General features: G+C 48.1%; 1 protein-coding gene and 1 non-coding gene across 4 annotated transcripts in view; both read left to right on the top strand.

Moving 5' to 3' along the window:
• The window catches only part of ZNF609 (zinc finger protein 609), a 234,487-nt gene extending 219,088 nt beyond the window's left edge, over positions 1-15,399 (top strand). For 2 of the 3 annotated variants that reach the window (XM_033189781.1, XM_033189783.1), the window contains 7 exons: positions 871-958; positions 3,492-5,832; positions 8,233-8,599; positions 9,512-9,687; positions 9,974-10,190; positions 10,655-10,733; positions 11,037-15,399. In XM_033189781.1, the coding sequence (XP_033045672.1) occupies positions 871-958; positions 3,492-5,832; positions 8,233-8,599; positions 9,512-9,687; positions 9,974-10,190; positions 10,655-10,728 (3,263 nt within the window). In that variant the 3' untranslated portion in view covers positions 10,729-10,733; positions 11,037-15,399. The remainder of the gene's footprint in view (positions 1-870; positions 959-3,491; positions 5,833-8,232; positions 8,600-9,511; positions 9,688-9,973; positions 10,191-10,654; positions 10,734-11,036) is intronic. The other variant, XM_033189782.1, reaches the window with a different exon arrangement.
• On the top strand, positions 1,451-1,555 carry LOC117071639. The gene has a single exon (XR_004432407.1). It is a non-coding gene; the product is annotated as a U6 spliceosomal RNA (small nuclear RNA).
• Positions 15,400-15,577: the final 178 nt, after the last annotated feature.

The following is a 15,577-nucleotide window of genomic DNA, read 5'->3' as shown; positions in this document are numbered from 1 at the left end:
TCCTGACCTCGTGATCCGCCCGTCTCGGCCTCCCAAAGTGCTGGGATTATAGGCTTGCACCACCGCACCCGGCCCACTGGACACTTCATTTTATATTAGAGTTTGTTGGGGATTTTTTTTTTTTTTGCAGGGGCAAGTGGGGGCTACCTTTTGAATTTTGGAGTAAGGCTACATTACCTAATCAAAAGCTTTTTTTTTTTTTTTCTTTTTGAGACGGAGTCTCACTCTGTCACCCAGGCTGGAGTGCAGTGGCACAATCTCGGCTCACTGCAAACTCCGCCTCCTGGGTTCAAGCGATTCTCCTGCCTCAGCCTCCTGAGTAGCTGGGATTACAGGCACGCGCCAGCATGCCTGGCTAATTTTTGTAATTTTAGTAGAGATAGGTTTTCCCCATATTGGCCAGGCTGATCTTGAGCTCCTGGCCACAAGTGATCTGTCTACCTTAGCCTCCCAAAGTACTGAGATTACAGGCATGAGCCACCACTCCTGGACAAAAAAAATTTTTTTAAATTATCGAGGTGTGGTGACATGCTCCTGTGGTCCCAGCTACTTGGGAGACTGAGGTGGGACAATTGCTTGAGGCTGCACTCCAGCCTGGGCAGCAGAGCAAGACCCCATCTCCAAAAATAAAAATAAAATGTATCTTGACAAAACCATGAAGTCTTTACAACTGTTAACCATCCTAAGGGGCCTCAGTAGCATTGTAGGCAATTCCTGTGGAACTATTCTGGCCCAATCCTATTTGTCTCGTTGGTACCCAGAGCACCTCCTAAACCCTCTTATAGAAGTCACAGTGCTGATCAAAAGTATACTCTTCTCAGTGGCAAATGGGGTGTGTCTCGTCTATATCTATGTGCTCTTATTTTCCAGGGATGTTGGTGGTAAATGTAACGTGGAGGAACAAGACATATGTAGGTACACTCCTTGACTGCACACGACATGATTGGGCACCCCCAAGGTAAGCACTTACAGCTATTTAGTTTATATTAAGTCTGAACCACTCTAATTGGTGATCTCTTATACTTTTATCCTGCTAGAATTGTACACCCAGCTCTTAAGGGACACGATGGTGTAGATACCAGGGAAAGCATTGTATTTATCTGACATTCAAGAAGACTGAATGGCTGGGCGCAGTGGCTCACGCCTGTAATCCCTGCACTTTGGGAAGCTGAGGCGGGCGGATCACCTGAGGTCGGGAGTTGAAGACTAGCCTGACCAACATGGAGAAACCCCATCTCTACTAAAAATACAAAATTAGCCAGGTGTGGTGGTGCATGCCTGTAATCCCAGCTACTCGAGAGGCTGAGGCAGGAGAATCACTTGAAGCCAGGAGGCGGAGGTTGCGGTGAGCCAAGATCGCGCCATTGCACTCCAGCCTGGGCAACAAAAAGTGAAACCCCATCTCAAAAAAAAAAAGAAGATGAATTATGTATGAAAGTGTTCAGGGGATGCTCACTTCAGAGGTACATATACTAAAATTGGAACAATACAGAAAAGATTAACATGGCCCCTGCACAAGGGTGACATGCAAATTTGTGAAGTGTTCCATATTTTTAAAATTAGCAAAAAAAAAAGTGTTGAAGAGATGCATTGGGGGAATGGGGAGAAAATCCTATTTAAGCCTTTGACTGGAATTATTAAAGCCACCTTGAGACCATCTAACCATGGGTGAGCAAACATTCATTGATAGTAGCTATTTCTCACAAATTTGAACTTAAGAACATGCTTAGTTTTAGAACATATGGGTTTCACAAGGACCTTTTCATGTTGCAATTTGACCTTTAGATGGATATTTCAATCAATGGCACCTAATAGCTTGTTCCTAATATTAGTACCCAGTTTGTCAGGGTTTGGGGAACCCAGGCGCTGGGGGTAATTTACAACTAACATACACGTAACATCCTAGGAGCTTACCAATTAATGCCACTCCCATGCAGTCACAAGTTCCTTTATTGAATCATATTCATTGAAAATGGTAGTTACTATCTGGACAGTTCTTTTAGGAAAAGTATCTTAAACCTTCATCTGTCCATTGTTCCCATGAAACTGAGATGGGCAGAAATGTCCCAAGGAAAAGTATTTTAAAGTTATTGATTCCATACCACTTTCCTTTTCTCAGATGTGATTAGGCTCTACTGAGGGCTATTTATGCCTCCTAATTTTCAGAGATGCTGGGCCAGGTTTCTAGAGGCTTAGACTTTTATAAGTCTATATTCAGGCTGGGCGTGGTGGCTCACACCTGTAATCCCAGCACTTTGGGAGGCTGAGGCAGGTGGATCACGTGAGGTCAGGCAGGTCGAAACCAGCCCGGTCAACATGGTGAAACCCTGTCTCTACTAAAAATACAAAAATTAGCCGGGCGTGGTGGCGGATGCTTATAATCCCAGCTACTGGGGAGGCTGAGGCAGGAGAATTGCTTGAACTCAGGAGGCAGAAGTTGCATTGAGCCTAGATCACTCCAGTGCACTCCAGCCTGGGCGACAGAGCAACACTCCGTCTCAAAAATAAAAAAATAAAAAAAAAGACTATATTCAGACCATAATAGTTGCCCTGATAAGAATCAGAAGCAGATGAGCTAAAACAAGTTAGTAAAGTTCTTTACACCCTCCCTTTGCATTTCTGAGAAACTTATTGGAAGGACTTATTTCTGCTTTGGGCATGCAAGAATCCAGAGAGATAGGAGCTGAGTGAGTAGGTTGATAACAGGGAAGCAATAAGTAGCTTTACAGTAGGACTGTTCTGAGAACCCAAAGGAGATATTTGACAAAATTTGCCTTTTTTCTGCAATAGCTTTGGTTCCTACTGTCTTAGAAACAACCTACTCCCATTGCCCCCTGGGACAAGAGAGTCAAAACCATCTTTAGATCTACAAGGGAACCAATCTTAGCTAAAGGTTTAATTCTAGTCAGTGTTTTAAGCTCCATGAAAAGCTACTTTAGGGCCTATGAGGAATGACCCCTACGTGCAGATCTCCGGACATTCAAAGAACTCATGTACTCTTGGTTATATCTGATGTTTAGGGAACTCTTAAATGGATAGGTGCTTTGTTCTACCTTTCTATGTCTTCATAGTGAGGTATGTAAGAAAAAGGCACTGGGCTACAGGTAGAGCTAGAGTCTTGTCATATGTTGCCATTAATCAATGATGTTACCTTAGACAAGTCACTTAGCATGCGTGGCCTCAATTTCCTGGATGATCTCTAACATCTTTTCTGAAACCATGACTATGGCTGTATATAGGAAATGTAGACATGACTGTCTTATGGAACAGACTGCATGGCTTTAGAGGTAAATGTTGGAGAATAATTTGCAGCTAACATGCATCCCAGGAGTTCACCATTTAGTGCAGTTCCCAATCAGAATTTCTTTTAACAAATCGTATTCATTGAAAATGATAGTCACCATCTGGACAGTTCTGGAGCCTACAGCTAAACTGGTTTGAAGATGTTTTCTCTTCTTAATAATATCCTGTTGTGTTTATCCTTTGCCAAGGTTCTGTGACTCCCCGACCAGTGACCTGGAAATGCGCAATGGTCGGGGTAGAGGCAAACGCATGCGTCCCAACAGTAACACTCCTGTCAATGAGACAGCCACAGCCTCTGACAGCAAAGGGACCAGTAGCAGCAGCAAAACCCGGGCAGGAGCCAATAGCAAAGGCCGACGGGGCAGCCAGAATTCTTCAGAGCATCGCCCACCTGCCAGCAGCACTTCTGAGGATGTCAAGGCCAGCCCTTCCTCAGCTAATAAGCGGAAAAACAAACCCCTTTCAGACATGGAGCTGAACTCTAGCTCAGAGGACTCCAAAGGGAGCAAGCGTGTCCGTACTAATTCCATGGGCTCAGCCACTGGCCCCCTTCCTGGGACCAAGGTAGAACCCACTGTTCTGGACAGAAACTGTCCCTCCCCAGTCCTGATTGACTGTCCCCACCCAAACTGCAACAAGAAGTACAAGCACATCAATGGACTTAAGTACCACCAAGCTCATGCCCATACAGATGATGACAGCAAGCCAGAAGCAGATGGGGACAGTGAGTACGGAGAGGAACCTATTCTCCATGCAGATCTCGGGAGCTGCAATGGTGCATCTGTCTCACAAAAAGGTTCCTTGTCCCCTGCCCGCTCAGCTACCCCCAAAGTTCGACTTGTAGAGCCCCACAGCCCTTCTCCTTCAAGCAAATTCAGCACAAAAGGCCTCTGTAAGAAAAAGTTGAGTGGGGAAGGGGACACAGACCTTGGGGCCTTATCCAATGATGGCTCTGATGATGGACCCTCAGTGATGGATGAAACAAGCAATGATGCCTTTGATTCTTTAGAAAGGAAGTGTATGGAAAAAGAAAAATGTAAAAAACCCTCTAGTTTAAAACCTGAAAAGATTCCTTCCAAGAGCTTAAAGTCAGCCCGTCCCATTGCCCCTGCCATCCCCCCACAGCAAATCTACACCTTCCAGACAGCCACCTTCACAGCAGCGAGCCCAGGCTCTTCCTCAGGCTTGACCGCCACAGTGGCACAAGCCATGCCCAACAGTCCCCAGCTCAAGCCCATTCAGCCCAAGCCCACTGTTATGGGAGAACCTTTCACAGTCAACCCTGCTTTGACTACAGCCAAGGACAAGAAAAAGAAAGACAAAAAAAAGAAGGAATCTTCAAAGGAACTTGAAAGTCCTCTGACCCCTGGGAAGGTGTGTCGAGTAGAAGAAGGCAAAAGCCCATTCAGGGAATCTTCAGGAGATGGGATGAAAATGGAGGGACTCCTAAATGGCTCATCAGACCCCCACCAAAGCCGACTGGCTAGCATCAAGGCTGAAGCCGACAAGATCTACAGTTTCACAGATAATGCCCCCAGCCCTTCCATTGGAGGCAGTAGCCGCCTTGAAAACACTACCCCTACTCAGCCCCTGACTCCCTTACATGTAGTGACCCAGAATGGAGCTGAAGCCAGCTCAGTCAAAACCAACAGCCCTGCATACTCTGACATCTCTGATGCTGGGGAGGATGGGGAGGGCAAAGTAGACAGTGTCAAATCAAAGGATGCTGAACAGTTGGTTAAAGAAGGGGCTAAGAAAACTCTTTTTCCCCCTCAGCCTCAGAGCAAAGACTCACCATATTACCAAGGCTTTGAGAGTTACTATTCTCCAAGTTACGCACAGTCCAGCCCTGGGGCTCTCAACCCCAGCAGCCAGGCAGGAGTGGAGAGCCAGGCCCTGAAGACAAAAAAGGATGAGGAACCTGAGAGCATAGAAGGAAAAGTGAAGAACGATGTCTGTGAGGAAAAGAAGCCCGAGCTGAGCAGTTCCAGTCAGCAGCCCTCGGTCATCCAGCAGCGTCCCAACATGTATATGCAGTCCCTGTACTATAACCAGTATGCCTATGTGCCCCCCTATGGCTACAGCGACCAGAGTTACCACACCCACCTTCTGAGCACTAACACAGCTTACCGGCAGCAGTACGAAGAACAGCAGAAACGCCAGAGCTTAGAGCAGCAGCAGCGGGGAGTGGACAAGAAGGCAGAGATGGGCCTGAAGGAGCGTGAGGCAGCACTCAAGGAAGAGTGGAAGCAAAAGCCGTCAATTCCACCAACTCTCACCAAGGCCCCCAGCCTGACAGACCTTGTGAAGTCAGGACCTGGCAAGGCCAAGGAGCCAGGGGCTGACTCAGCCAAATCAGTCATCATTCCCAAGTTAGATGACTCTTCAAAACTCCCGGGCCAGGCCCCTGAAGGCCTTAAAGTGAAGCTGAGTGATGCCAGCCACCTAAGCAAGGAGGCCTCTGAGGCCAAGACAGGCGCTGAGTGTGGTCGACAGGCAGAGGTGGATCCAATACTCTGGTACCGACAGGTAACTGTTGCTCTGGGAGGAAGTGGAAATACCGTATGATAATCATCTGTCTTCCTCACAAACAAGGGCTGTCCTTATATAGGGGTTCAACGGAATTGCGATTAGCAGGAGAGATGTGTAATTTTAAGGATTCTTTACCTTTATAAACCATTTTAATGTTTTTTATTTTATTTTAATGTTATTTTTTCGAGATGGAGTCTCACTCTGTTGCCCAGGCTAGAGTGCAGTGGTGCTATCTTGGCTCACTGCAACATTCACCACACCCAGCTAATTTTTTTTGTATTTTTAGTAGAGATGGGGCTTCACCATGTTGGTCAGGCTGGTCTCAAACTCCTGACCTCAAGTAATCCACCTGCCTCAGCCTTCCAAAGTGGTGGGATTACAGACATGAGCCACTGCACCCAGCCAATTTTTTTATTTTTATGGTTTTTGTTGTTGTTGTTGTTGTTGTTTGGTTTTTTTTTTGAGACGGAGTCTTGCTCTGTTGCCCAGGCTGGAGTGCAGTGGCCGGATCTCAGCTCACTGCAAGCTCCACCTCCCGGATTTACGCCATTCTCCTGCCTCCGCCTCCCAAGTAGCTGGGACTACAGGCGCCCGCCTCATCGCCCGGCTAGTTTTTTGTATTCTTTAGTAGAGACGGGGTTTCACCGTGTTAGCCAGGGTGGTCTCGATCTCCTGACCTTGTGATCCGCCCGTCTCGGCCTCCCAAAGTGCTGGGATTACAGGCTTGAGCCACCGCGCCCGGCCTGTTTGGTTTTTTTTTTGAGACGGAGTCTTGCTCTGTCACCCAGGCTGGAGTGCAGTGGCCGGATCTCAGCTCACTGCAAGCTCCGCCTCCCAGGTTCACGCCATTCTCCTGCCTCAGCCTCCCGAGTAGCTGGGACTACAGGCGCCCGCCACCTCGCCTGGCTAGTTTTCTGTATTTTTTAGTAGAGACGGGGTTTCACCGTATTAGCCAGGATGGTCTCGATCTCCTGACCTCGTGATCCGCCCGTCTCGGCCTCCCAAAGTGCTGGGATTACAGGCTTGAGCCACCGCGCCCGGCCTACTTTTATGTTTTTATAGAGACCAGAGTCCCTCTCTATTGCCCAGGCTGGAATGCAATGACATAGTAATAGCTCACAGCAATTTCCAACTCCTAGGCCCAAGCAATCTTCCTGCCTCAGCCTCCCAATTAACCAGGACTACAGATGCATGCCACCACACCCAGATGTTTTAATTTTTTGTAGAGAGAGGTCTCACTATGTTGCCCAGGCTGGTCTTGAACTCCTGGCCTCAAGTAGTCTTCCCGCCTCAGCTTCCCAGAGCACTGGGATTCATATTAATGTTTTTTTAAAAGCACTTTTATATCCATAGCAGGTGTTTTTTCCATTTGACAAGAAAGGCCCAGACAAGTTAGCTTGATTTGTCTAGGATTTCTTAAGACCTCACTAGCCAAGCCAGGATTAGAACTGAGGTGTCTCGATTCCTTGTCTGGGTTTCTTCCACTGTTTGGTTCCTGTGAAATGAGTTATTGATGGTCTCTCTATTTTTTAGAGTAGGTACAAAGTATACTCATTTACTGAGTTTCTTTAACAAGGATTTTATAGGTTGAGTTAGAACTAAGAACTTGGAATCTCATATCTTGATCTGCTCATGAGACTTAGAATGTCTTCCCTTCCCTCTTAGTACAATAGTTATGCCTCCCTCCCTCCTCTGATCTGAGTGTCACTCACAAGCTTTCCACCCCCCTGAGCGTGCTCTGAAATAGTGAAACAACCTAAACATCTTGGAAGGGGCAGCCTCTCCTATTTCAGTCATTTCCCCAGAACGTTTGTTCTTACCTAGAAAACATCCACTGATGCACGGACAGATTTTCCTTTTCTCCCCCTGCCCCATCTTGTTCCCTGTGGGCGGGTGCAGAGGTGGGGGCAGGGGCTTTTTTTTTTTTTTGAGGCGGAGTCTCGCTCTGTGGCCCGGACTGGAGTGCAGTGGCCGGATCTCAGCTCACTGCAACCTCCGCCTCCTGGGTTTACGCCATTCTCCTGCCTCAGCCTCCCGAGTAGCTGGGACTACAGGCACCCGCCACCTCGCCCAGCTAGTTTTTGTATTTTTAGTAGAGACGGGGTTTCACCGTGTTAGCCAGGATGGTCTCGATCTCCTGACCTCGTGATCCGCCCGTCTCGGCCTCCCAAAGTGCTGGGATTACAGGCTTGAGCCACCGCGCCCGGCCGGGGCGGGGGCTTTTTAACCAAAAGGGAGCAGAGTGGGATTATAAACAAGATCAATAAGAGGCCAAGATCCTACTCTGCCCCAGGTGTCTAGTAATTATCTGCTCTGGTGGTTCTACTGGGACCTTGGGCTTGAAATATATCTGTCTTATCTCTACAACACCCAGTCGTTGTTCTGTGATTTTTGTAGGAGGCAGAGCCCCGGATGTGGACATATGTTTATCCTGCCAAGTACTCAGACATCAAGTCGGAGGATGAGCGGTGGAAGGAGGAGCGGGACCGCAAATTGAAGGAGGAAAGGAGTCGGAGTAAGGACTCTGTCCCCAAGGAAGATGGGAAGGAAAGCACAAGTAGTGACTGCAAGCTGCCCACGTCGGAGGAGTCTCGCCTTGGGAGCAAGGAGCCCCGACCAAGTGTCCATGTGCCTGTGTCCTCCCCACTCACCCAGCACCAGTCCTACATCCCCTACATGCACGGCTATTCCTACAGTCAGTCCTATGACCCCAACCACCCCAGCTACCGGAGCATGCCTGCTGTGATGATGCAGAACTACCCAGGTATAGCACCAAGTGCCAGCCGCTATTCCATTCACTGGAAGGGGGAATGAAGCACAGATTTCACATCCCGAGTTTTCTTGCTCAGCCCCAAGGCATATTGAGGCTCACCTAGATGACAGCGCTTTTTTCACTGAGTCGTTCTATGAGGTACCCACCCTAACCCATAGTTCCTTGAATGACCCATAATGATAGTCTTTAGCCTCTTTAGCCTCACTCCTTAGAGCTTCCAGCTTCCTACAGCAGCCTAAATAGTCTGAACATTCTGGTGACATTATTATAAAGCACACTCTAAATAGAAGTAAGCGTTTCAAACAGAAATAGGAAATTTCTTACCCTTGAGGCATTCCTTTCTCCCTGTCACTCACACCTGTCAATATAAAAATCATAGTTGCATTTGTTGAGTGCTCCCCCAGAGCCAGGCGCTGTCCTCTGAGATTTATACATATTATCTTTTTTAATCCTCCCCATCACCTTAAGTAGTAAGTATTGGTATCTTCATTTTTGATGATGAAGAAATTGAAGCTCAAAACAGTTATTTATTTGTTCAAGGTTACCAAGCTGGTAAGTCTCAGAATAAGGTTTTGAGCCCAAGGCTCTGACTCCAGATCCTGTGATCTTTCCACTTTATCATATCACTTCTCCAAGATGAATCTGAGACCAGTTCAAAGAACAGTATCGGATCTATGGAAGTTGGCTGCAGGAAACAGGGCTGTGTTCCTAGTATCCCTTAGCTAATTTTTCCTGTAGAGCTCAGTAAGGAAAGGTCAAGCCAACAGTCTCAGCAAAGACACTATGTTAGAAAATACCTCAGCCTGTGCCTTGGAAAGCTGATGCCCGCCTAATCAAGCTCACTAAAGCAGAGCTTCCTCTACCTCTCCCATCTCTTTGAATGTTTGATTTCTCCTTCCACAGGTTCATACCTGCCTTCCAGCTACTCTTTTTCTCCATATGGCAGCAAGGTCTCAGGTGGTGAAGATGCTGACAAGGCACGAGCCAGCCCCAGTGTCAGTTGTAAATCCAGCTCCGAGTCCAAAGCCCTGGACATCTTGCAGCAGCATGCCAGTCACTACAAGAGCAAGTCTCCCACGGTAAGAGAAGTACAGTGATGCTGGCTGTTACCCAAAACCAGTAAGGCCAGATCCAGGGTCTGGGAGAAGGTGGGCAAGTTCAGGTCCTGACCACAGTGCAGCTTGGCTGACTTGACATTGGCAGCCCCCAGGGCATCTTCTTGATTCTTACATGTCTTGCGCTTTTAGGGGTCATAAGGTGGCACCCTGGGCATCTCACTCATGGGTGGGTGTGTGTGTGTGTGTGTGTGGTTGTATGTATGTGTGTCTCACTATAGTGCTTTTGTGTCTCTGGTTTCCTTTCCAGATAAGTGATAAAACTTCTCAGGAGAGAGATCGAGGAGGCTGTGGGGTGGTTGGGGGTGGTGGCAGCTGTAGCAGCGTTGGGGGAGCAGGTGGGGGTGAACGGAGTGTTGACCGGCCCCGCACCTCTCCTTCCCAGCGCCTGATGTCCACACACCACCACCACCACCACTTGGGGTACTCGTTGCTCCCAGCACAGTACAACTTACCCTATGCAGCAGGTAAGCCTATTTTCCCTACCACCTGTTGTTTTGTCTTGTTTTGTTTATCTTCATCCCAGTAGTATGTCTACATCTTCATCCCAGTAGTATGTCCACAGCTAGGACCCTCCTCCCTGCCTCATAAGAATCCTTTTTTAATTTTTTTTTTTTTTTGAGCTTCTAATCTGTGCACAGTCCTAACCTCCTGCTGTCATTAAAGCATATGATATTTATTCCTCCCTTGGAGTTTGAGGACTCTTAAATTCCTCCAGAATACTAGCCTTGATATTCAGAAGAATATGGAACAGGTGTTCCCCAAAGGCAAAGAGAAACAATCAGCTGAGAAATACAGCCTTATTATCTATCTTCAGCAAATATATCTGGCTATCAGATTTTTTTTTCTGTCAGCACCCCAAAACTCAGGGAAAATGGTTAATGGAAGGTTTCTATGAGTGCTGCACTAACATGTTCTCCTGCTCGCTCAGGGCTTTCTTCTACAGCCATTGTTGCCAGCCAACAAGGCTCAACTCCCTCACTCTACCCACCCCCCAGGAGGTGAGAATGGTAAGTAACTTTTGTTAATTTGGGGCAACACGTAAAGCTGGGATAGTTGCTACCGGATCACAGAACCCCTAGGTGAGGAATAGCTATGAGAGGTCAGCGGTCTGGAATCCATAGAACCCCGGCCAAGCCTCTTGTACAAGAGTCTCCCATGAAGCCATGTGCCTCTGAGAGGACCTGTGGAACACAGTGTCCCCTAGGGACCAGTGTTGGCCACTCCTGCAGGTCATTTTCTTGGAGTGCCACCTTGTGGTTGTTTTACCAGCAGGCTGAGTGCCTGGTTATCTGTCCATGTTTCCCTTGCAGACATCAAGTGCCCGGATAAAATCAGCTTCATGGGCCCGGACTGGCTCACCCAAGGAGGTGCTGAAGGTGCCATTTAGACATCAGTTAAATGGTGTTGATCATCCTGTTTGCCGTTTCCTCCATCACTGAAGGCAGACCCTTGGCTATTTCACCTCCACCAGACCTCCGGACTCCCTGACCCTCCATCTTCCTCAGGAGCTGGAGAGCTGGTACTTAGCAAAAATATTTATTCTCTCAGCCACAGTCATGACTGTGGTGGCCTCTGTGGAGATGAAGGCACGGAAAGCAACCAGGGGAACATGGCCTCAGCCCAGAGAAGCCACCGCTCTGTTCCCCAACCCTTGGTCTGCTGCCAGAGCAGTACCAGCCCCCCTGCCCACCAGGGAGGGACCCCCACCCCCAAGCACTGGGTAAGGTTGAAGACAGCACAGCAGCCATACCCCTCACCATCATTACCACCATCACCAGATTCTGCATCTCCCTAGTGCTTTGCACCCTGGGAATTGGCAGCATGTGGAGGAACTAGAATCTCAGGAAAGAAATTGGGGGTTGTTTTCAACGTAATTGTGAAAACAAGGTCTTCAAATGTGGAGACTTCTCCCCATTTACATGAGCACATGTAAACAAACGCTCACAACCTAGCCTGGAAAGGAAGACCAAGGCATCTGCCCCAATATGGCCTTGAGCTGCCTGTGAGGCAGGGGGCAAGGGTTCCACCACCAGCACAGGGCTCCCCAGGGACACTGGGAGCAAGCTGGTGCTGGAGCATGAATGGCATCTGTGAAGTAGAACCTGCGTCCCCACTAAGTCCTGCTGCTTCTTATTCCCCAACTCCTTGCCCTTTTCCCTTCCCTCCTAACCCCTTGGTGCCTTTCCCAGGGGGATCCCCACACTGGTCTTGCCTCTTCTTTTCCACTGCTTGGCTCTTAAGCCTCAGGCAGATAAACTAGTATTCTCCCCAGCATGGGGAACCTTGGAGTCTGCCAGGTCACCTTAGGGCAAGGCCCAGAAGGCAGCCCCTGGGAGCACCCAGCAGTTCTTGGAGATGTACTGTCATCTAGCCATCTGATATCTTCCTCATTTGGGGCCACAAATGTATACAGCCCAATTCCTCTGTCTACAAGTACATGATTTTATATAGCTCAGTCTATAACTTCCATGTGAGCCAATATAAGCTGTGTTTCTTGGTAACACGTATTTTGTTTGAGGGGCTACTGGCCGTGGGAGGTTATTTGTTCCTTAGACCCTGGGATAACACATCCAAGCCATTACTTATTAGAGTCTCAGAATGTACTCAGTGGAGCTGTGCTTTGAGGCAGCCAACATTTCTCTGCTCTCCTTAGAAATGCAGTCTCCCAATGGAAGCTTTATGCTCTTTGTACTGGGAAAGTGAGGATGATTTGGTAGCTTTATTGGGGTCACGTCTTCCCCAAGGTGTGGGGAGCTTTAGCTTATGTGGCTTTTGAGGTATCATCCCTCTATTCTCCCCTCCTATCTTTCCATGACCCTCTGGATTGAGAGAGGTAAAGACTGACAGACACCAGCGTAGGCTGGAAAAGGGAGTGTGTGACCAGAGTGCCAAAAATGACTAGGAGCAGGAACTGCTCCGACTCAGTTTGGAGAATGGGAAACAGGACAGTAAGCACAATGCCCAGTAGTACTTGATTTCCAAGGACCCTGGAACCCTACACGAGAGGCTTAGGGTCACCATCTGCTCAAGAGGATCCCCTCTGATCTACAGGCCTTTCCCCTAGGTGTCTACGTCCTCGTTTTTGTTCAAGTTGGGTTCTGAGCCCTCCCCCAAAACCATTGTTTTAGACCTCTTGGCAGGGCCCCAAAACAACCTCCCTCATACCCATCATATTCCCTCTGCCTCCTGCTGCCCTCGTGGGCAGTGCTCTGAGCAGTGACCTCCCTTTCCTCCATGGAAGTAGCTAGTGCAGACACCTTCACCCCACCTCACCTGAGTCACCTCAACCAAGAGGGTGACTGAATTTCGGCCTGATTATGCCCTCCTGGAGCTCCTGTGAGGTGGAGCCAAGGGCCCCTCTCTGTTCCTGTTTGTTTTAAAATATTGTTGTGTGTTTTGTATCTGTGGCATTGGCCTGCAGCATACTCTGTACATATTGTAAAGAAACCGTTTGGAGTAATTTTCTTTTGCATTGGGCAGGTATGGCCCTGCATTCCTGCCCTTTCCACTCGTTCTGTAACAGAGGATGAACTTCTGTATTAGCTGGGCAGCCTTGGGTTCTCCAGAAGAGAACAGGTTTTTCTTTTCCTTTTTAAATTTTCTTCTTAAACATTTGGCTCTTTGATCCTTATATCCAAGTCTCCCCTGAAGAGTAGGAGCTGCTCAGAAGAGCAGGTGAAAGCCACAATGGCAGATCCTGATGCTTGCCAGGCCTAGTCTTCCCTCCAAAATAACATGAAGCAGCAGCTGTGGAGATTTTTGACAAGTGCTAAGTGAAAGATTTGCTGTCCACCTCTACATGGGGAGGAGAAACACAGGTGGGAGCTACCTGTGGCATCCATGATCTAGTCAGAGGGATGAGATGCTCAGCAGGGATCCCCATCCTATCCCACCCCACAAAGAAAGGCTGGAAAAATTTGCTACCAAGGGCCAAGACCACCAGACCAAGCCTGTCTCTGAGCCACCCCTGCCCAGGCCCTCACAGACATTGCTCACTGGGCTTCCCATCGAGGAGAAGCTGAAGAGAGAGGGGGCCTCATCCCCAGATAGATCAGGCAAGGCTTGGAGAGCTGCTGTTTAGGATCCACATCAACTACTTCCTCATTTTAAGGTATGGCAGTTCCCTTCATCCCCTTTTCCTGCCTTGTACATGTACATGTATGAAATTTCCTTCTCTTACCCAACTCTCTCCACACATCACAAGGTCAAAGAACCACACGCTTAGAAGGGTAAGAGGGCACCCTATGAAATGAAATGGTGATTTCTTGAGTCTCTTCTTTCCAGGTTTCAAGGGGCCATGGGAGGACTTAGAGAGTTGCAAGTGAAGACTGCAGAGAGGGCTAGGAAAGTATTGTATACAGGTTTTGAGGCCACCCATGTCACTTATCCCGTATACCCTCTACCATTCCCTTGTCTACTCTGATGCCCCCAAGATGCAACTGGGCAGCTAGTTGGCCCCGTAATTCTGGGCCTTTGTTGTTTGTTTTATTATTTGGAAATCCCAGGAAGTTTTCCAGTGATCTCCTACCATGGGGCCCTCCTGGGATCAAGCCCCTCCCAGGCCCTGTCCCCAGCCCCTCCTGCCCCAGCCCACCCGCTTGCCTTGGTGCTCAGCCCTCCCACTGGGAGCAGGTTGGGGCGAGCTGGAGGCCCGGGCTGGAGGGGCAGTGTTGCTGTTCATAGATTTTGTTCCATTGGCGTTGCTCTGTTGGATTTAATTTCAGTCTTCCTGATTCTTCCCTTCTGTAAAGTGTACATTACCAAGTTCCTTGTTTTTTTATATATATATATAAATATATATATATACAAACTGTACTCTTTTTGCCTTTGTACATTCAGGCAAGAAGAGAAAATAAATCTTTTTAAGAGACAATCACAAATCTGTGAGGGCTGCTGGTTATTTCTCCTGGAGTTTGCTGCTGAGCTGCCTCTTCCTTCCTCCCAACTTTCCTGTTCTCCCTCAGCTTTCCTGATCTTCCTGGCCCTGCTCCATATGCATCCTCAGCTTCACTTTCCCTGGCTGATGGCAAATTGTTGAATCCAGTGTCCAGACTACCTGCCTTGTAACCCTTTTCTGCCCAGCATTGTTTTCTGGCTTGGCCAGTGGCTTAGCCCAGGAGCTTTACTCTGTGCCCTGGCCTCCCCTCTCTTCACCTTTAGATTCCATTCACCGAAGTGACTTTGGACCCCTGGGTACTCTGGGACCTGTTTCCTGGAGGCCCTGGCTTGGGAAACTCACCTGTGAAACTATGCAGCTGGGAGCTCTCTGCCTAAGAGTTTGCACTATTTAAACCTGCCTGGGAGTTAGGACGGATGGTTTTAGGAATGACCAGGAAACTACCCCTAAAACTCTGCCTACATTCCAGCCTCTAGAATGCTCTGATCCAGAGCTCAGTGGATGATTCCCAGCTGGTGGACTCTGTGGCTACCCCATCAGAACAAGGGCTAAGGGTTTATGGGTCAAAAGTATTTGATCAGAATTTTAAAGGGTGGTACACTCTGAAACACAGCCCAACCAAACCATTGTTTGGCCTCTTTCTTTTCCTCTACCTTCCTCCTCCCCCCTTTTTCCCCTCTCTACTTCCTCTTCTTAATTGGCTTTGAAATTGAAGTATATTTTTAAATTATTTGTTGTATTTATTGAATAAAGTTTTTAATGTCCCTGTTCTTAAATTTAGACTTAGTTTGCCTTTCACACTCCACTCCCACCCCACCCCCAAAATATTCTACCTTCTAAGTTGCTTTTTAAACTGTAGTGCAGCCTTTTGGGTACCATATTTCTTTCCTGTCAGTGGTCTTCAATAACAAAAGTTTTTTTTGAAAAGGAAAATCTTCCACTGGGTGCCTGGGT

This window comes from Trachypithecus francoisi, unplaced genomic scaffold (assembly GCF_009764315.1).
Source record: "Trachypithecus francoisi isolate TF-2019V2 unplaced genomic scaffold, Tfra_2.0 Lachesis_group3, whole genome shotgun sequence".
In the NCBI taxonomy this organism is placed as follows: Eukaryota; Metazoa; Chordata; class Mammalia; order Primates; family Cercopithecidae; genus Trachypithecus; species Trachypithecus francoisi.
The sequence above is the reverse complement of the archived record's forward strand: the minus strand, read 5'-3'. Positions and strand labels throughout refer to the sequence as shown.